The sequence below is a fragment of the Candoia aspera genome, chromosome 4 (genome assembly GCF_035149785.1).
Source record: "Candoia aspera isolate rCanAsp1 chromosome 4, rCanAsp1.hap2, whole genome shotgun sequence".
NCBI lineage: Eukaryota > Metazoa > Chordata > Lepidosauria > Squamata > Boidae > Candoia > Candoia aspera.
In genome coordinates this window covers 77,702,638-77,724,078 of record NC_086156.1, presented here as the reverse complement: position 1 = coordinate 77,724,078, position 21,441 = coordinate 77,702,638, and the positions used below count along the sequence as shown (strand labels likewise).

The 21,441-nt window shown below is 43.8% G+C and overlaps 2 protein-coding genes across 4 annotated transcripts in view; both read right to left on the bottom strand.

Annotated features, from left to right (window-relative positions):
* Window positions 1–773: 773 nt before the first annotated feature.
* CASC3 (CASC3 exon junction complex subunit) overlaps window positions 774–21,441 on the bottom strand; it is a 437,671-nt gene continuing 417,003 nt past the window's right edge. Inside the window, exon 14 of the mRNA XM_063300685.1 lies at window positions 774–786. The gene's annotated coding sequence lies outside the window, so the exon portion shown is untranslated. The remainder of the gene's footprint in view (window positions 787–21,441) is intronic.
* RARA (retinoic acid receptor alpha) overlaps window positions 9,010–21,441 on the bottom strand; it is a 224,639-nt gene continuing 212,207 nt past the window's right edge. For all 3 annotated transcript variants that reach the window (XM_063300687.1, XM_063300686.1, XM_063300688.1), the window contains 3 exons: window positions 20,801–21,005; window positions 12,108–12,266; window positions 9,010–11,773 (listed from right to left, as the gene is read on the bottom strand). In XM_063300687.1, the coding sequence (XP_063156757.1) occupies window positions 11,559–11,773; window positions 12,108–12,266; window positions 20,801–21,005 (579 nt within the window). In that variant the 3' untranslated portion in view covers window positions 9,010–11,558. The remainder of the gene's footprint in view (window positions 11,774–12,107; window positions 12,267–20,800; window positions 21,006–21,441) is intronic.

Here is a 21,441-nt window from a genome sequence, read left to right as displayed (position 1 = left end):
AAGTTCATGCTGAGCTTTAGCTTTCCTGACCCCATCTCTACAGTTCTGGTCTATTTATATGTATGCTTTCTTGGTGACATGTTCAGCTTTCCATCTTCTGTATGTTTCCTTTCTCTTCTTTTCAAATCTTCACTAAGCTTTTTGTGCATCAATACTGGTTTCTTCTGATGTCCTATTTTTTTCCTCATTGGAATTATTTGCAATTTTCTTTTGGGATTTTCCTTTTGTGATCAAATCTGAGCTCCTTTTCCTATTAGCTTATCCTGCTGTGGAATTCTACTTATCATTGCTAAATATATCAAAACCTGATTGCCTGAAATCCAAGGTATGAATTTGAATATATTCAGTTTCTTGAAAATCAAGAACTCCATGATTACATTACCATTACCCTGCATCCACTTTCCAGTGTTCCTACTATTTCTTCTTCCTCAGCTGTCTGCTGTATTAGTTGGTATCAGTCAGAGTTAATGCTCTTGAGTCTTCTTCCATCCTCTCTGAAGGAGCTGTCAGTGACACAAGTTAGGAATTTACTCCTTTCCCAATAGATGTTGGGGTAATTAATGTCCCCAATTATTTGTGAAATCTACAATTTGCTTCTGGAAAGCATTATCTGCAAATCCTTGAGAATATACCAACAGTAACACTTTTTTCATGACACCACAAGTTTTACACTCCCAACTCTTCCTGTAGAAGACACATCTCTATTTGAGGTCCCCACTTCAGAGTTTTCATTTCCAACTCCCACAGGACCCATCATGCTTTGGCCAAACATATTTTTTAACAGGTCTTATGAGGAATAACTCATCTCATGCCAGCAGCCCATCATTTAGATAACTCTCATAACTCCAGAAGTAAATTTATTCCTATCAACACCATTTGCATATCCAATCATTCACTTGCAATATTCTTTACGTCTTTGTTTTTATTCCGGACTGAAAGAGGTTCTCAGGTTCTTCAACTTCCTAGATCTTCAAAATTCATAGTGAAATGATTGTAGCTGTTCTTTGCAATATCATTTGGATTCTTGCGAAGGATAATTGTGGGTGGTCTTGGAAGTTCTGTCACATTCCTAGCAGACCAGACAAACCAATGGGTCTAGTCAATCACATTTATGAGAGGTAAAATGTCATATGAATAACTGCAGATTGTCCATTGTGGATGATGTGAATAGTTGGCAAGAGAGGAAGAGAGGAACAATATAAAATGAATTTATTTATTTATTTCCTTGTTCTGAATCACCAATTACTGCTCTTCTTTTTGTGCCCTGAGGGTTGCAATTTTGGCTCCTGTTCCACTCTTCATTTTTCTTCTTCTCCTGAAGGTCAACCTCCTGTTTCTTAAGCTGCTTCTCCATCCAGCAGTGCAGAATATCTTCTATGCTTCTTCTGGTTGTCACTCTCACCTTTTGGGCTTGCTTATTTGTTTGATTCCGTTCCCTATGAAGAGCTGCCTCATCCATCATTTTCTGTATATGATTTGACTAAACTTTGCACCTGTCTGACTTTGGAACTTGGTTGGTTAAGTTAGGACTTGAATGGGAATCTACCAAGGAATGCCAGGGCTAGTTTGGAAAGTTGAAAAACACCTTGGAAGATAATGGCACATCACTTTTATTTGGTTGTCAAGAAAACTTCATGGATGTGTCCATTAAGCTACCAGGCATTGAGATTGACTTGGAAACTTTTTAACCTCTTAACAGCTGAATCACTGCTCCAATCCTCTTTTTTTTCCCCAGGAACTGCTACAAACTTGCATTTGATGATGCCAAAGGGCTTGTATGCCAGGTCGGTTGGGGGCAGGAATACAGGCGTGCTTATAAACATTGCAGGTCATGACTGTAGACTACTTAGTTCATTTTCATTTTTGTTTCCTAAAGCACTACTAACCACCAGTTTTTATGTCTTGTTCCTTCCTCAGGCTCTCGGGTTAGTGGAGTAGAGTACTTGACTTAGACAGTTTGTTAAGAGATTTCATCAGAAGATGTCTGTTTGCTTTCCCTGCTCACACAGTGAACTCACTGCCTGGAACCTGGCTGCCTTGTGTTCCTCTCGCCATCTCTGCTTACTTAGTGGGACATAGGTTCTCAGCCACCCACAATGGCTCATTCAGACGACTTTGTCTCAGAGCACACAATTTCTCTGACCACTCTCTTCCTCCTGTTGAACTCCTCTGGGAAATATCCGCTTGCTGTCCCTATTTGCTTGCTTGAATGCTGCACAATGTATAAAAAGGAAGTGGGTGGTGCAACTGACTATCTGTTCCCCAGATTACTGAACGTCGCTTCTGAACAATTCACTTTATGAAAGACTGACTTCGATGACACAAAAAGGCCTGTGTATCTCAATTGCTTCTTCAGACAAATGGTAGCCATTGGTTCTGTCTTCCATTAGCTTGGTAAAATAGTAGTTGCAGGCTTCCAAAGATACAGAATTCAAATACTTCTAAGGAAAACATAAGGCCCATCATGCCCCTTCATTAGAGACTTATTCTTCAGGTGCTCAGCTGCTTGCTTTGCTCTAATTCAGAGGCAGTTTATCACCACCATTCCCATAAATCCTCTTCACATTTCTTTGATTTTAAAAGCCTCCCCATCTCTGGCTACTGTTCATCATTTTGGGACTTCCACAAGGGGTGTTATCATCATTCTTGGATTGATTCCACATTTATGTGCAGTAATCCCATGCTATTGCCTTTTTTATGTCAGCAGAGGTGATATACATCTGGCTCAGCTGCAGGGCAAAAGAAACTGCTTTGAAAGCTGTTTTCAGCTGGAAAAGCTCAAGCTTTAGATCCTGTAAAGGAAATGCTGGCTTGACAGCTTTGCATTACCCTCACTAGCCTGGTGAAGCAGCAGGGTGACATTGACAGTTTCCCTGCGCCCGTCAGCAGGAGACCAGCGTTTGTCAGCTTGCTTGTTCCCCCACCCCCACCCCGTCTTTCCCTTGTGCAGAGAGAGTGAGGATGCTGCAGAATGGCATCAGCTTGGACCAAGGCAATGATTTTTGCTTCTTATTCTTCGTGTTTCTGAATTGGCAGAAAAGGTGACCAGGGTAGGAAGTTTCAAACTGATGGGGGAGAAAAACGTTGCCTTTGTGGAATAGCCCTCATCAAGGCACACCAATGCATTCTAGCCTGGATTCTACTAAGTTTCTATTCCCAATGTTAAACTTGTTTACTGCATATGTGGGTCCTACATTGAGGCCCTGGTGGCCCTGAAATTCTCCTATGCCACCGCCCTCCACAGGGAGGCTGGACCCATTCGATTGGTCCACCCCCGGCAACTGATGGACCCAGTAGGGTTTCAGAGGGAGCTGGGGGTTATACCTGAGGATCTGCTGCATGGTCCAGCGGAGGCCCTGGCTGCTGCCTGGAATAGGGAGGTGGCCGGGGCCTTGGACAGGATTGCACCTGTGCGGCCTCTCTTGCCCCATCAAACCTGACACTCCCCGTGGTTTACAGAGGAGCTGAGGGTTCTGAAGAGGGTTAAGAGACACCTAGAGCACTGCTAGAGGAAGAGGACTGAATCCAACCGAACACAGGTAAAAGCCGCCATTAAGGCCTACCTTGTGGCAATAAGAGCGGCGAAACATCAATACTTCTCCGCTCTAATTGCATGTGCAGAATGCCGCCCTACGGCCCTGTTTAAAATTACTTGATCTCTTTTGGTGAAGGTGGGCTCAGTGACCCACCTGCAACGCTGTGCAGAGGAATTTGCTGAGCATCTGCAGGACAAAATCACTTGAATCCACTCCAAGTTAGACTCTAAGCATGAGGCATGGTCTGGGGAGACACCGGGGGAACGTACTTACCCAGTTATCTGGGAATAGTTTGATCCTGTTTGGCCTGAGGAAGTGGACAGGATCCTCCGGACTGTAAATGCCACCACTTGCCATCTAGATCCATGTCCCTCCTGGCTGGTAAAAGCAGCTCAGGAGGTGACATGTATTTGGGTCCAGGCAATGGTTACATTGTACATCCTTGAGAGGGGGGTGTTTTCTGCTGCCTTTAAGGAGGCATTGGTACACCCCCTCAAGAAACCATCACTGGACCCCATTGTTCTGGACATTTTTTGTCCAGTCTCCCACCTTCCCTTTTTGGGGAAGGTGGTTTGAGAAAGTGGTGGTGCTGCAGCTCCAGAGGGTTCTGGATGAAACGGATTCTGGATGAATCTAGACCCCTTTCAGTCAGGTTTCAGGCCCGGATATGGGACAGAAACGGCATTGGTCACACTTATGGATGACCTCTGGTAGGAGTGGGATGGAGGCAGTGCATCTATCCTTGCTCTTCTTGACCTCTCAGTGGCTTTTGATACCATCGACCATGGTAACCTTTTGGGGCAGCTCAGGAAGTTGGGGGTGGGCGGCGTGGTTCTGCGTTGGTTCACCTCCTTCCTCCAGGGTCGGTCCCAGTCGGTGTTGATAGGGAGCAAGAGATCCAACCCTCAGCCCCTCCGTTGTGGGGTGCCGCAGGATTCGGTCCTCTCTCCACTCCTTTTCAACATCTACATGAAACTGCTGGGTGAGATCATCCGTCACCACGGGATGAGGTATCATCAGTATGCTGATGATAAACAATTATACATCTCCATCCCAGGTGAGGTAAGTGATGCCATGACCACCCTCTCCAAGTGCCTGGGGGCTGTGGGGGCCTGGATGGGGAGCAACAGGCTTCAGCTGAACCCTGGTAAGACGGAGTGGCTGTGGGTTAAAGGCTCTTCCGTATCTGGGACTTTGTCATCTCTGGTTCTGGATGGGGTTGCACTGCCCCAGACAGACCCGGTGCATAACCTGGGAGTCCTCCTGGACTCACGGCTCCTGCTCAAAGAGCAGGTGGCACTCGTGGCCAGGAAAGCCTTTGCACAACTCCATGTTGTACTGCAGTTATGCCCTTTCCTGGATTGGGAGGCCCTTCGAACAGTCACTCATGCCCTTTTTATCTCCCACATAGACTATTGCAATGTGCTCTACGTAGGGCTACTCTTGAAGAGTATCGAGAAGCTACAGCTGGTCCAGAACACAGCCACGCGGGTTATTTTTGGTGCCCCTAGATCAGCGCACATAAAACCTCTACTACACGAGCTGCACTGGGTACCAGTTTACTTCCGGGTCCAATTCAACATGTTGGTTGTCACCTTTAAAGCCCTACACGGCATGGGGCCAGGTTACCTGTGGGACCACCTCTTCCCCGTTACATCAACCCATTCCACCTGATCATGCAGAGGGGACACGTTGCAGACGCCATCTACAAGAGAATTTTGTTTGGCAGGGTCCAGGAAGTGGTCCTTCTCTACAGTAGCTCACGCCCTGTGGAACACACCGACCCCGGAGGTGAGGTTGGCCCCATTGCTTCTGGCCTTCCAGAGGAACCTGAAGACTTGGCTCTACAGTCTTGCTTGGGGCGGAGAAGGGAGTAGCTCCACATGGGGATGGCTGGCAGTGTTCCTCCCACACATGGACTGTGTTAGATCTGGCCACTTGGACTTTATTTTTACTCCTATCTTTATAGTTATTTATTAATGGTATTTATGTTTTTATATATTGCATTTGTATTTTATATTTATTGTTTTAATCGATTACCTTTGTTGTAATCCGCCCAGAGTCCCTCTGGTGGGAGATGGGCAGTGACAAATTTGATAAATAAATAAAACAAATAAATTGTGCATAAAATGAGATGCTGCACACTTAGCACTCTACATCCTCACAGCACTTAGCAAGAAAGCTTGGCTAATGCATTGCACCTATAGCCATTTTATACTGTTGTGGACCCAAATGTTGTGCCTCTGAGTTTCGAGGAACAAAGATTTCAGTACACTATAATTAAACTTCAGCCAAGCTTGGCTTTAGAACAGTTGAGCCAAGCTTAGCTGCAACTCAGATGAAATCTCCTGAGAGATGACTAAAGTGAGGCATGGCTTTCACTTTGCTATACTTATTATGGTACCGCAGCACAATGTAGCAATTATTCTTCCCTTCCTTGCCACGTACCCAGGCAGGCTCCGTATCTGTCACCTCCACTTAAAAGAGGTGTTGACGTTCACAACTTATTTCACTTTTTACAAACTCTAAAATGTATGTTTTCCAGTGCTAAGAGTTGCAGTTTTTTAAAGGAGGATTGAACCTCATCTCCAGAGCTGGAATTATTCCATCTTGATTAATAACAAAATACCCTTAGCCATGCAGGGACGCAGTGGCGCTGCGGGTTAAACCGCTGAGCTGCTGAGCTTGCCAATTGGAAGGTCGGTGGTTTGAATCTGCACGACAGGGTGAGCTCCTGTTGCTAGTCCTAGCTCCTGCCAACCTAGCAGTTCGAAAACATGCAAATGTGAGTAGATTAATAGGTACCGCTTCGGCAGGCAGGCAATGGCGTTCCATTTAGTCATGCCAGCCACGTGACCATGGAAGTGTCTACGGACAAACGCCGGCTCTTCGGCTTTGAAACAGAGATGAGCACCGCCCCCTAGAGTCCGACACGACTGGACTTAATGTCAAGGGAAACCTTTACCTTAGCCATATTCCCATGTCCACTGCTGAACAGGTGGTAAAGCAACCCCATTCCATCTCCAGAATTGCTTCTAGCTGCTGGCATCGTTAAAGCAAAGTTGAGCAGCCCCTCTGTCTCTTTAGTTCACTGAGCCCACCCCATCATATTGTACCACTGATAAGGGGTGACAAACCACCCTAGAAAAGGCCAAATGCATCCATAAATCCCACCACCAAAAATAGAAAAGGACAAAACTTCTAACTCCATCCACTTGAATCATGTGATTTGGATCATTTTAAACCCTGCAATTCTTCTGGGTCCAATACTAATATCTGATAAGCAAGATCCCATCAAAAAAAGATAGATATTCATCCTTGCATTAACGGGATGCAGCATGGTAGGTCTGTCTGTCTTGTGGTAGCCATGTCCAAACAAATGGGAAAGCACAGGAGTACCAGGGGTGATTTGTCCCACATGACAACTGATTCATATTAGGGTTGTTGTCATGACTCTGCAACAATATGATGTGATTGCCAACCTCTGACCTTTAACAGGCTTTAAGAGAAACACCAATGGAAGGGGAAGAAAATGCCACCGCATATAACGGAAGAGAACTCCAGGGCAAACATAACAACATCACTTGGGATATGTTAATGATCAAACAAATGTGGCATATTTCCTGTGAAATAATGTGAAGCGTACCCAAACAAGTATTTTAGCTTATTTTTCCCATCACAATTATTGGGTGGCAGGAGACTAACAGCAACTATATAATGGACAACTTTTTCCTCCAATACATAATCTTCACACCAGAGAAAACTTACCTTGTTGAATTTCTGCTTGTGCCATTCTTAAAAAGTTCTGGTGGAGTATTGGAATAAAACTGCTGCACAATCATCTCTCTTTTACAGAATCATGAAAGATTCAAGAATGGTCCTGCTTCTTTAGGCTCCTTGGGAGTCAGATACAATCCCAACCAAAACAATGCATTTTGCTAGATTTTTTTGGATAAAAGATACATGTTGTTCCCTTGAACTGGGAAGAGAGGGTTACCTTCCCTGTCTTCCCAACTGGCATCTTCTCTAACATGAAAACACGAGGAAAACCGTTTCTCCCCTCAAGAGCTTTTGAAATGCTGGAAGTATCTCCATACTGGAAGACTGTAGTCCAACGTAACTGGAGGGCTCCAGCTTGAGGAAAGGGGCTTTACCAACTTAAACCTCTTTGTCCTCCTTAGATTTCCTTTCGAAGATTTGTCCTTTAACCCTGTTTCAAAGTAGCTGAATTTCAGCTTCATCAAACAGAGACGCTCAAAAGAATGACAATGTCAAGCAGCCAATTTCCTTTTAGAACACTCAAGGTAAACTTGGGGATTTGACACAACTCTAAACTGGACAGAATCTTGTAAGAACTGTCTTGTTCTGATGGAGGCAAAGTCTTTCTAGTCCAATATTTTGTGTTTTTCACACAGGTCAGGCAGGTGATTTGTAAAGACTGCAGGTAATTAGAACTATGCTTACTTGTAAACCTATTCTTCATTCTCAGCCCTAACGATACTGGCAGACCCATCTAAAAAGGCCATCCAAACTTCTGTCATTACATGGTCTTCATAATTAATCCATACATTAATGATATCTTATGTTAAAATATGGTCCTGTTTCTCCACTTTGGACAGCACTGAATTGTCATGCAGACTTGTCTGCCTCTGCCGCCAAAAGCATAGAATTGGGTAGTTGTAGTTGATTTGGTAAACTGTTGCTAAACTAACCAAAGCTCACTGCGACATCCAAACTCCACCTGAGTGTCCTTACAGACGCATCCTTTGCTATATGCAAGGTAACAGGCAGTACTGCTGGTAAATCCTGTATCATCAGCTCCTATAGCACATTTGGCCAAGGAACTGGACCACTCTTTTATGCTGGGTAATTTTCTTGATACTGCATGGTCTGTATGCTTTTATACCAGCCTACCCTAAGTGGCAGTTCTCCAGATATCTATTTCCTTGATTCTCATCCAGCAAGAATTTCAGTACATCTGAAAGGCACCACGTTAAGGAAGATTATTGCCTGCTAACCTCAGCTTGCCTTGCAAGAGATCTCTTTGGAGGGCTTAGAAAGGATTTTTCAATTCTTGAAACCTGTGTGTTCTAGACTACACTAGAGATGTTAATAACTGCACACTGGTGTAGTAAGAACTGAGATGTGGACTTGTCTCGTCAGTTCTGTTTCCACAGCAGCCAGCCAGATACTTCTGAAATTTCAGTGTATAATTGTAACAGACACAGATTTTCTTTGTTGTTACTCCTTGGCACCTAATGTTTAAAAGCATACTGCCTTTCCATATGAAAGGTCCATTGACTTACCATGGCTAACCCCTGCTGACTTAACCCTTCAATAAACTGCTGATCACTATTGCAATAGGGCTGAGAATAGCAACAGCTACAACAGTTAGTCATTTCTTTAACTTAAAAGAAAACACACAAGACACCTCACAAACCCACCCCCACCCAATTCAACAATTATGGGAGGATTTAAACTCACCAGGATCTTTTTATATGAAATAACAACAGCTTTATATACATATCTGAGAAGTGCGGAGCACATGTCCTTCAACCTGAAGGAGGTGCTTCCATGAAAACAAAAATCTTGTTGCTACCCCCACCCTCCACAATTTTGTTTAAATGTCATGTCGCAGATTCCAAGACACTAAAATCTCAACACAAAGATAAAACCAAGAATAAATCGTGTTGGAAAATCCCCTCACCCCACCCTACAGAGTCCTGGAGCTGGCCACATCTTTAAAGCATGGTGTGTACTCTATAGATAAATCAGGAATCAACTCATGGCGGTTGTTTAGAACCTTATGGGTCAGGATTTTGAAGGCCCTCATTCCTATTTCCACTGTCTTGGGGCTAAGCCTGATTGACTTACTTCTGCATAAATGCAAGTAGGATTATACTGTTGGAGAACAATCCTTATTTCCAGTGAGTGGAAATGAAGGGATGAAGCCTAGTGATGTCATGTTATCCATGCCACTCAGAAGCAAGTCCTACTGTGTTCAGGGACTACAGTGATTGTATACCTGCCTTGTTCTCTTTGAAAAGCAACCCTTCCCCAAGCCCTTGGTCCACATGACACAACAAGTTGTTTGACGATAGGACACTGCAGATTGTGGGAGTGGTTAAAGAAAAGAGACCCTTGGCCTGCCGCAAGGCTTCCAACATTAACTCTTTACAGCTCAGCCCTTAATTTTTCTCCGCCAAAAGAGGGTACAAATTATTCAACCCAGAAAGCAGTAAAGTGGACAAAGGCCAGTGGGAGTCAAGAAAAAAAGGAAGACATTTCCCCTGATAAAATTCTGTGCCTTACAAAATTAAGGGTTGCCCTTTCAAAAGTATTTTAAAATAGGAATCAAGAGTTGCTGAGCGGGAGGGGGCAACTGGCTTTTTGTTAGTAAAAACATGTAACAATGTAGGTGTTTTTGACACACACACACTGACACACACCTTTAGAAAACTGGAAGCATTTTGCTCAAAACAATACTTTTATCACAATGCTCAGAACCCCCTCATTTCTCAATTTTTCATCTGCCAAAAATAGAAATAAAAAAGAGAATGGTGATCCATGTATCCATGTGATCAGAACAAGGTTTGTTGCAAATAAAAGCAGCCAATAAGTACCTGTCTAGCCAAAATTAAGTACCTTTAACTCACAGTAGCCACAGTTGCGGAAAACATTGAAACATTCCAGGGAATTCTGGCTTATCAATAGCAAGGAATGTTGTCTGATTGCTTTCAGTTAGCTCTTCCTGAAAACGTAACCACAAACTAAAACAGTGGCTTGAGGGTTTTTTAATATGCCTAGTTCTGCAGACCCTGTATTGTTAAATAAGAGACAAGCCAATAATTTAGTTTTGGATGCAACACTAAACTTCTTTGCCACTGTGCATTTCTTGCTACTTAAGCTGAGCAGAATTCATCAGCAATGGTGCATCAGCTCATGAATTCTTACCAGTAAGCCAGGATTCTCAATCATTCTTGGCACAGTGTTTGTAGAAGAGTGCCAACAAAATTCAAGCACTTAACTCTGGCTAGATAATAGTTTTAAATTTATAAAGAGAATTGTGACCAACCCCATACAAGAATCTCCATGGTTTGGTTTTTCTGGCCTTTTCCTTGCCACCCTCTTTTTAGAAACCCTTCAAATTCCAAACTTGGACAACGTTTTCTTTTAAAATGTATTTATAGGTATTTATAGATATTTGTGTATATATAATAGTTATTCTTTCTTAAATGAATCCTTCCCTCCGTGCTCTATCTGTACTTTAAAAAAAGAAACTGAAGAACTAATGTTTCTTTTTTAAAAAAATTGCTGGTGACATTTTTAGGCTTATGTGAGTGGACAAGAAGTAGGGGGAGGCAAGGAAGGAGACAAAGGTAAGATTGCATGGTCAAATTGAGGATGAAGAGAAGGGTTTGAGCCATTAAAAAAAACATTATACCCTTTCCCCAAATATCTGAAATGCAAACTCAACTGGAAAAAAAAACCCCACTACTTCATTTTCACTGCAACAAGAAGCAAGCAACACCTTTGTGGAGGCATGTATGTGTGCATGACAAGACTGAAGAAGAGAGTGGGGGTGCGTGCCACAGAGAAGGGTTTTTTTTTTCCTGTAACTGATTGGTTTCTTTTGGAAAAAAAAAGTCTTGCTCCTAGTTCTGAGCAGCCGTCCTTCAGATCTACTTGCTGATCTGCCTGCAGAGAGTTCAGAAGGTCTGTGCCTCCCCCGTGAGAAAATGGGCCTTCGTCACAAGCGGAACCCTGTTTGGTTTGAACAGCTGAGTGAGAAACAGTGTGCTGGTACCACAGGAGAGCATGAGAAGGCTCCCCTCTTGGGTCTGAGCAGGACCGATGTGGCACAGCGAGGGAGAAGAATGGCTGCAGCGACAGTCTGTCCCGCTGCTCTGCCTTCACCTTGCCCCTGCTCCTCCTGAGACGATTGTCCAGGCAGACCCAGGAAGCTAAAGACCGACGTGTGCAGAGGGGGAGGCCAAGCAGCTTGTCCAAGGTCCGGCATGGTCACGGGGAATGTGTGGCTGGACTGCTTCTGTTGGAGCTGGGTGAGAGGCTGGGGCTGCAGCTGCCTGGAGGCGGGGCTAGGCTACTGATGCGGGAAGGAGCTCCTGTTGAGCCCCCCAAGGAGTCCATGCCTTCAGAGTTCTCCAGCATTTCCTGGATGAGGGGTGGCATTGACCCAGGAATCTCCATTTTCAAAGTTATCACTCTTTCAGCACCTGTGGGAGGAAAGACAGGTGATTTACCAGTGCAAAATGTAACCTGAGCCTTTCCTGGCTAAGCCAAGACAATATTCTGAGGATGCACAACAACACCCAATATAATTTTCTTTCAAAAACCTTCAGAAGTGCCGTATATACTGAAGAATGTCCACTGCATTCACAACACTGCATTCATAGAATTACCTTTCAATTTTGAACATGATGTTCAACATGGTCATACATGCTAGGCAGCATTAAGTTGTGAAGTCATTCTCCAGCCCCCTGCCTCCCTACAGATTTAGCAAAGAAGACACTGATTTTTTTTCTTCAGGGCCTGAAGCTCTGCCCTTACCTTTTGCACTGATGCTCCGCAGGTCTGTAATCTTCATCAGCATTTTGGGGAACATATGGGGTTTGCTAGGCCTCCTCTTCCTCACATAGATTTTCAGTGCTTCCAACAGTGGTTCTTGCAATTTATCCACTCGATCCGGCTGTTCCAGATCTTGTCGGTCTGGAGAGGAAGAAGAGATGAGGCAGTTAAAAAGAAAAAAGAGTGTATTTCACTTTTCATCTTCTCTGTCTACGGCAATACAGTCCTTCCCTTAAAATGTATCATACAACATTTCTGTTGTGGGTTTCTGAACTTAGTGTCCTCCAGATGTCCTTGACTTCAGTTCCCATCATCCTTCAGCCAGCACAATCTTTTGGAATGCACGCCACTGGGGATGGTGGCTGACTACTACCTGCACACAATCAAAGGACACTGTGTGCCACTGTCACATTTAACAAAAACTGAGCATGACAGGGAGTTTGCTGTAGTGATTAAGGTGCCAGACTGGAAACCGGGAGACCATGAGTTCTAGTTCTCCCTTAGGCATGGAAGCAGGCTGGGTGGCTTTGAGCCAGTCGCTCTCTATCACCTACAGTACCTCACAGGGTTGTTGTGGTGGTGGGGAAAGTAGGAGAAAGGAGCACTAGATCACTAGGTTCACCACTTCGAATTAATAAAAAACAAAGGTAGGATATAAACCAAATACACCTGTGATTTTTACATTTTACCTTACACAGTGAAAGTAAATGTCTAGCAGTATCCAATGAGAGCTTTGTCACAGGTACAGATAGTCCTCAGGTTATGACGACAATTGGGACCAGGATTGCAGTCGCTAAGTGGTATAGTCACTTAGCGACTGCAAAGTTATGTGACCGCATCACTTAGTGATGATCATCCCAGCAGTCCTGGTTGCTATCATAACCCAAGACACGCAGGTCGTTAAGCAGGAAGTGGTGGGAGTCCTAGGTAAGGAGCATGGGAGTGCTGCAGAGGGATAAGGGAGGCCGGGGGAGGCCCTGGGAAGGCTAGTGCAGGCCACGCGTGAGTTGGGGCAAGGGGGCACTGCGGCGTGCATCCAGGAAGCCTGAGGGGTGGATGGTGCGGCAGGGCATGTGTGCAGGAAGGCAGGGGGCGGGGACCTACCAGAGAGACATGTGACCTTCCATGTCAGCTTCCCCATTGACTTTGCTTGTGGGAAGCCAGCAGGGAAGGTCACAAATGGCAATCACGTGACCACGGCACACTGCAACCATCTTAAGTGCAAGCCGGTTGTCAAGTGCCCGCGATCACATGACTGTGGGGATGCTGTGACAGCTGGAACTTCGAGGACTGGTCATAAGTACCACTTGTATTATAAACTCATTTCCTCTACCTTTTCAGTTAGTAATATTAGTATTGGAAGTGAATTAGAATTCCTTCTCCATAAATGGATTCAGGCATTCCCACATCACATCTCATTTATCAAAAGCTTTACAAATTATCAACCAAAAGAAGGTTTGACCACCTGGTGGTGCTATAGGTCAGGATGCAGTGCACTTAAGAAGCCCTTTTGGCTCCCCTCCCTTCGTATCTAGAAATGTACGCATAGGGTTAGCAGCAGTAAAAGAACTACATCCACTACTCTCTACCACAGAATTGTGACCTTAATAAGCGAACAAACCAAATGCACTGCCTATTAGTATAACACTGCATATCAAGACACTGAATATACCTCCTGGTTGGTGCAATGCAGGCAACAAGTGTTGGCTTGCAAAGAAATCTCTAGATTATAGCTTGCACAGAATAGGGTGAACATCCCTGGGATAAAACTGGGCTCTGGCTGCTCCTGCCCCATGCTGGCCAAGTTGCGCCAAAACTGACCACTGCTGTACTTACCACTAGTACAGAATGTGGCATGTAGCAAAGCTACGACTAAGGCTGATAACTGAATCTATACTTCCACTATTCTACTGAAAAGTAAAATGTGAAAATTTAAATTGATCAAAGCCATAAGGTCAGTATCGATGAACTTACCGGATTATGACAATGTCATATGGAAATCTGTGACTTGGGATGTAAGAGGAGTAAATACTATAAATTAAAACATAAAAGGAATGAAAGAAAAACAGATGTAAGAGAAAGGAGAAGGATATAATAGATATGACTGAACGTGGATTGATATTGTGGAGTAAAGCTGATGAATATGTGTAGAGAAGCGAAGCTGTAGGTTATTTATGAATGAAAGGGTTAAAATGTATGTCAGAAAATGTAAATTGGTGTGCAGGAAAGCAGGAATCCATAGGTTGGTGACAGCTACATATTATGCTCCAATGCATGATGATATCAAACTGCTTCTGCCCACACTGTTACGTAGAAGTAAGAGCTGGATATGTCGGAAGAAACAGAAAAGTAAATTGAATACAGGGGGAATCCGTTACTTTAAAAGGGTGTGTGGTAATTAATCAGTGCTGGATTGAAGCAAAATGACCAGTATGAAAGTATGATGTAGCAGTCTGTCATGCAGAGAGAATGAATGAGGATGAAATCACAAAACAAAGAAGAAGTGGGTCTAGAAAAAGAGAAAGACTGAGAAAATTGAGGTTGTTTGGAGTTGCTAAACCCTCAAAAGAAAAAGATGCTATGTTTAAAGAACAAAAGGCAATGTATGAAGCAGTGGAAGGATGTGGTGAAAGCAAGGAGTATTTGCAAGGATAGCTAAGGATAGGGAGGTAAAAAGAACAGTATGGATGTAAACTAGGTTTAGCTATATTTCCTTTTTTTTATCTCATGATTCTAATTTCTTTCACTTAATGTCTCTTACATTTCAGTGCTTACTCCAAAAGGGAGTAGCATAATGGGATGTATATATGTTCGTATGCATGATGTCAGCCCTACTAGGTACACCAGAAATCAACTCCACCAGAAAGCTGAAGCTACTTTTATTGAGGCTGGCCATAAATAACAGAATATTGCAAATCTGATTGTGCTGTACTTCCTCCTCCTCCTTATAGTTCAGTGAATTAGGGAGGCATCTGCCTGAGCTGCTTCTGAAAGTCATCTTGTTGTTCTGGACTGACAAAATGCTTCAGTCCCTTTTGTCTAAGTAACGGTTCCTGCTTATCTCCATCAAGGTCATTTTCCTTACTCTCACACCTAACCAAACAGGACATGTTGAAAGGGACATCAGCAATAAGTAGAGGAGTTTCAAGACATTTAGTAGATTCATTCTGGTTCAGTTGTTTTGAGTCCCTTTACCCTTCCTTCCAAGAGACCTTTGAAAATGTTGCTGGTGTGTAAGGCTGCAGAGATATCATACAGGGAATTCTTGACACTTTCAGATAGCTATTGTTGTTGATTATTCGTTTAGTCGCTTCCGACTCTTCGTGACTTCATGGACCAGCCCACGCCAGAGCTTCCTGTCGGTCGTCAACACCCCCAGCTCCCCCAGGGACGAGTCCGTCACCTCTAGAATATCATCCATCCATCTTGCCCTTGGTCGGCCCCTCTTCCTTTTGCCTTCCACTCTCCCTAGCATCAACATCTTCTCCAGGGTGTCCTGTCTTCTCATGATGTGGCCAAAGTATTTCAGTTTTGCCTTTAATATCATTCCCTCAAGTGACCAGTCTGGCTTTATTTCCTGGAGGATGGACTGGTTGGATCTTCTTGCAGTCCAAGGCACTCTCAGAATTTTCCTCCAACACCACAGTTCAAAAGCATCGATCTTCCTTCGCTCAGCCTTCCTTATGGTCCAGCTCTCGCAGCCATATGTTACTACAGGGAACACCATTGCTTTAACTATGCGGGCCTTTGTTGTCAGTGTGATGTCTCTGCTCTTAACTATTTTATCGAGATTTGTCATTGCTCTTCTTCCAAGGATTAAGCGTCTTCTGATTTCCTGACTGCAGTCAGCATCTGCAGTAATCTTTGCACCTAGGAATACAAAGTCTTTCACTGCTTCTACATTTTCTCCCTCTATTTGCCAGTTATCAATCAAGCTGGTTGCCATAATCTTGGTTTTTTTGAGGTTTAGCTGCAAACCAGCTTTTGCACTTTCTTCTTTCACCTTCATCATAAGGCTCCTCAGTTCCTCTTCACTTTCAGCCATCAAAGTGGTATCATCTGCATATCTGAGATTGTTAATGTTTCTTCCAGAGATTTTAACTCCAGCCTTGGATTCCTCAAGGCCAGCTTGTCGCATGATGTGTTCTGCATACAAGTTGAATAGGTAGGGTGAGAGTATACAGCCCTGCCGTACTCCTTTCCCAATCTTAAACCAGTCTGTTGTTCCGTGGTCTGTTCTTACTGTTGCTACTTGGTCGTTATACAGATTCTTCAGGAGGCATACAAGATGACTTGGTATCCCCATACCACTAAGAACTTGCCACAATTTGTTATGGTCCACACAGTCAAAGGCTTTAGAATAGTCAATAAAACAGAAATAGATGTTTTTCTGAAACTCCCTGGCTTTTTCCATTATCCAGCGGATATTGGCAATTTGGTCTCTAGTTCCTCTGCCTTTTCTAAACCCAGCTTGTACGTCTGGCAATTCTCGCTCCATGAACTGCTGAAGTCTACCTTGCAGGATCTTGAGCATTACCTTACTGGCATGTGAAATGAGTGCCACTGTTCGATAGTTTGAACATTCTTTAGTGTTTCCCTTTTTTGGTATGGGGATATAAGTTGATTTTTTCCAGTCTGATGGCCATTCTTGTGTTTTCCAAATTTGCTGGCATATAGCATGCATTACCTTGACAGCATCATCTTGCAAGATTTTGAACAGTTCAGCTGGGATGCCGTCGTCTCCTGTTGCCTTGTTATTAGCAATGCTTCTTAAGGCCCACTCAACCTCACTCTTCAGGATGTCTGGCTCTAGCTCACCGACCACACTGTCAAAGCTATCCCCGATATTGTTATCCTTCCTATACAGGTTTTCTGTATATTCTTGCCACCTTTTCTTGATCTCTTCTTCTTCTGTTAGGTCCTTGCCATCTTTGTTTTTGATCATACCCATTTTTGCCTGGAATTTACCTCCAATGTTTCTAATTTTCTGGAAGAGGTCTCTTGTCCTTCCTATTCTATTGTCTTCTTCCACTTCCGCGCATTGCTTGTTTAAAAATAATTCCTTATCTCTTCTGGCTAACCTCTGGAATTTTGCATTTAATTGGGCATATCTCCCCCTATCACTGTTGCCTTTTGCTTTCCTTCTTTCTTGGGCTACTTCTAGTGTCTCAGCAGACAGCCATTTTGCCTTCTTGGTTTTCTCTTTCTTTGGGATGTATTTTGTTGCCGCCTCCTGAACAATGCTGCCAACTTCTGTCCAGAGTTCTTCCGGGACCCTATCTACTAAGTCCAGTCCCTTAAATCTATTCTTCACCTCCACTGCATATTCCTTAGGAATATTAGTGAGCTCATATCTAGCTGATCTGTGGGTCTTCCCTAATCTCTTGAGTCTGATCCTAAATTGTGCAAGAAGAAGTTCGTGATCTGAACTACAGTCAGCTCCAGGCCTTGTTTTTACCGACTGTACAGATGTCCGCCACCTTTGGCTGCAAAGGATGTAATCAATCTGATTTCGGTGTTGTCCATCTGGTGAAGTCCATGTATAAAGCCGTCTCTTAGGTTGTTGGAAGAGAGTGTTTGTTATGCAGAGTGAATTGTCTTGGCAAAATTCTATCAGCCTGTGTCCTGCTTCGTTTTGTTCTCCCAGGCCATACTTACCTGTAATTCGAGGTGTCATTTGACTGCCCACCTTAGCATTCCAGTCTCCTGTGATGAAAATAACATCTCTTTTAGGCGTGTTGTCCAGCAGGTGCTGCAGATCCTCATAGAACTGCTCTACTTCAGCTTCTTCAGCATTTGTGGTTGGGGCGTATATTTGGATCACTGTGATGTTAGATGGCTTGCCCTGAATTCGAATTGAGATCATTCTATCATTTTTTGGGTTGTATCCAAGCACTGCTTTAGCCACTTTACTATTAATTATGAAGGCTACTCCAATTCTTCTGTGGTCCTCTTGTCCGCAGTAGTAGATCTGGTGGTCATTTGATGTGAAGTGGCCCATTCCAGTCCATTTCAGTTCACTGACGCCCAGAATGTCTATCTTTAATCTTGACATCTCACCAATAACCACATCCAATTTGCCCTGGCTCATAGATCTTACATTCCAGGTTCCGATGGTGTGTTGATCCTTAGAACATCGGATTCGCCGTTCACCACCAGCACCGTCGGCCGCTAGCCGTCCTTTCAGCTTTGAGCTAGCTGCGTCATCACGTCTGGGGCTAGTTGAGCTCATCCTCTGTTCCTCCCCAGTAGCATTTTGACCATCTTCCGACCTGGGGGTCTCATCTTCCGATGGTATACCGACATATCTCTGGTTGTACTGATCCATTTAGTTTTCACGGCAAGAATACTGAGGTGGGTTGCCATTACCTTCCCCAGGGATCGCATTTAGTCTGACCTCTCTATCATGACCTTCCCGTCTTGGGTGGCCCTTCACGGTTTAGCTCATGGCATCATTGAGGTGCTCAAGCTCCAGCACCACGACAAGGTAACGATCCTTTGCTGAAGTCAGATAGCTATACTGGGGCGAAACCACATCAAGCAGAGTAGTTTTCCAAGGTAGATATAGTCCTGGGAAACCCAGCTGACTGATTTGTGGTTTATAGAGTTGGGGATACAAGGAAAGTAGGCTTTCATACTGTACATTCCATAAACAATTATTATTTAAAGCAAGTGTTCCAGGCTGCTTCTGCTACGAATGTTCACTTTCACAATGACAACAACACAAACCAGCTAGTCAGCCAAACTCAGGACAGGATTTTTCTTTCTGCGATCGAGTCAGAGAATCTGGCTTGATTCCTCCCGATTTATTCTCAGAAAGCGGTTCAAATTGCTATTACTTCAGCATGCTCACTGAAGAGTATGTGCTCTACATGGGGCTGCCCTTAAAGACCACCCAGAAGCTACAGCTGGTTCAAAATGCAGCAGTATGAGCAGTAAGGGGAGCCTGTCAGCATGTCCATGTGTTACCACTACCTCAGTTGTATTGGTTGCCAGCCGGCTTCCAATTCAAGGTGCTGATTATTACCTATAAAGCCCAGTATGGCACAGGACCTGGAAATCTGAGAGACTGCTTATCCTCAACAGTTTCTGCCCACCTGGTCCGGTCCAGCAGGGTGGGTGTGCTCCAGGTTCCCTCTATTAAACATTGTCCTCTTGTGGGACCAAGGAAGCCTGCCTTCTCTCTTGTGGCCCCCACCCTCTGGAACAGCATCCCCCCAAGAGATAAGAACGGTGCCCTCTCTCCTAGGGTTCCAGAGACCTCTGAAAATGTGGCTTTTGTCCCAGGCCTGTAGTTAATGTATTGTTGTTTTTTTGGAGGGGGGTCTGTTTAGTTTTGTTTGATTTGTGTCATTCGTTTTTAGATCGTTTTAGTCTGAACTGTCTGTGTGGTTTTAGGTTTTATCTGTTTTTATGGATTTTTTTTTTTTGCTTTTGTGCACTGCCCAGAGTCCACTGGAGTTGGGCAGCTCTACTGTAATAAACTTAAATAATAAATAATACATACATACTTTTGGTCATTTGTTTTGACTTTGTGTTACCCTCTTAGCAGCCTTTGTTTCTCATACTGCTATTTGTCTTTATTAATTTTGCTGATTGATTTTTTTCTTTTTCAAAAGGTCAGTATATATCCATCTGACATTTATCTATTTATTACATTGTGTTTTAGGTCTGTCATTTTTCCTTCCCATGAATATTCTGACTGAGGGCATGCATGGAAAGGAACAATTACAAACCTGGATCAATCAATCAATCAAAATGAACTTCAAAGAGATGGTAAAACCCACTATAAACTGCAGGCGTATTTGTGAATGTTGAAGTGGGAGGCTTATATGGCTGAAAATTCATTTTGTTTTTAAGGGACAAGGATTTTATAATGCAGGAACAGCAAAGTCCCTTACTCTGCAATTCAAAATGGGAAAGCTCAGGAACATTCCGTCCCAATGAGAACTAGCTACTTGGCTAATTAGCACACAGAATGGATATCCCATTCTTCCTTAACTTAATGTACTCTTTACTGTTGGACTACTCCTTTCATACCCAAGTAGAGTAGCCAGTACAAGTCTAACATCATCTAAGGCAGTGTTTCTCAACCTCAGCAACTTTATGATGTGTGGACTTCAATTCCCAGAATTCCCTGAGGCTGAAAAACACTGATGAAAGGGACCACAGATTAAGAAGGCTGGATTGTAGATATTAATTCCACTGTGTGTGTTTTGTGGCAACTGTGGCACGGTGGAAGAGGATTCCAAAGAAAATATTTCCAGGCACAAAAGCAAGAAAAAAAAAATAATTGAGTATTAATACTATTAGGAACAACATAAAATTAGTTCTGGGTCAGTTATGACAATGGTTGGTGCTTACGGAGTTTTCGTATTTACTGGGGAGCCCCCAAGCATAGAAACACTAGGTCAGAGCAGCTATTTCAGTGCTCGTCATCAGAGCGCTACCCAAGGTACATTTTTCTTAGCTATCTGAAATCAAGGTACCCAGCTGCCATAGCACAGCGTGCGTAGCTTGCTCTCTGCCTTTGGAAGGCAAGGGTCAATGCACAAAGCCATCATTCCAAAGCACAATACAATGCCTCTGTGCATTCTATAGGCAAGCCCTGAAAATGTGTCCAAAACCTAATCCTGATCTTATTTATTATTTATTGGCCCAGGAATGGCACTCACCTCCGCATATGAGGCAGATGGCGCTGAGGAGTCCTGTTTCAGCATCATCCATCTCAAGTGGCAGCAGCTGGTTGGCAAAGGCAAAGACCAGGTCTGTGAGGGGTCCAAAGCCTGCATTATGCATCTGAGTGCGGTTGAGTGTCAGGCCATCAGAAAAGGTCATGGTGTCCTGCTCTGGGGTGTAGCGTGTGCATATCCGCAGGATCTATGATGGAAAGTATGTTAGAGGTATGTGTCACAGTTGTTCCCCGTTCTTTCTATGTTCTACCTGTAACATCAGTCACATTCAATGTGTAATATATTACTGTGAAGCACAGCTGCAGGACCTGCACTATTGTTAGGCAGAGAAAGGCAACCGCTTCAGGTGGCAGATATCAGAGAAGACACAGTAGCTACCTCTCAACCAATCCTCCTAACTTCCTAGCCATTCTGTTCTGCTGGACATTGCTGTGTATGACCCAAGACCTGTCCTGGGCTCCTAAACTAGCCTACCACCGTAAGTATGATGGCCAGCACTATCTTACCCCAACTGAGTAATTACGTATATAAGAAAAGGGGATAGGGTACCACCATACCTTTCTCCTTAGGCCTTGGGCTGGTCCTGCGCAAATATGGCTTGTGTGCTTGCTCACAAAGAGCAA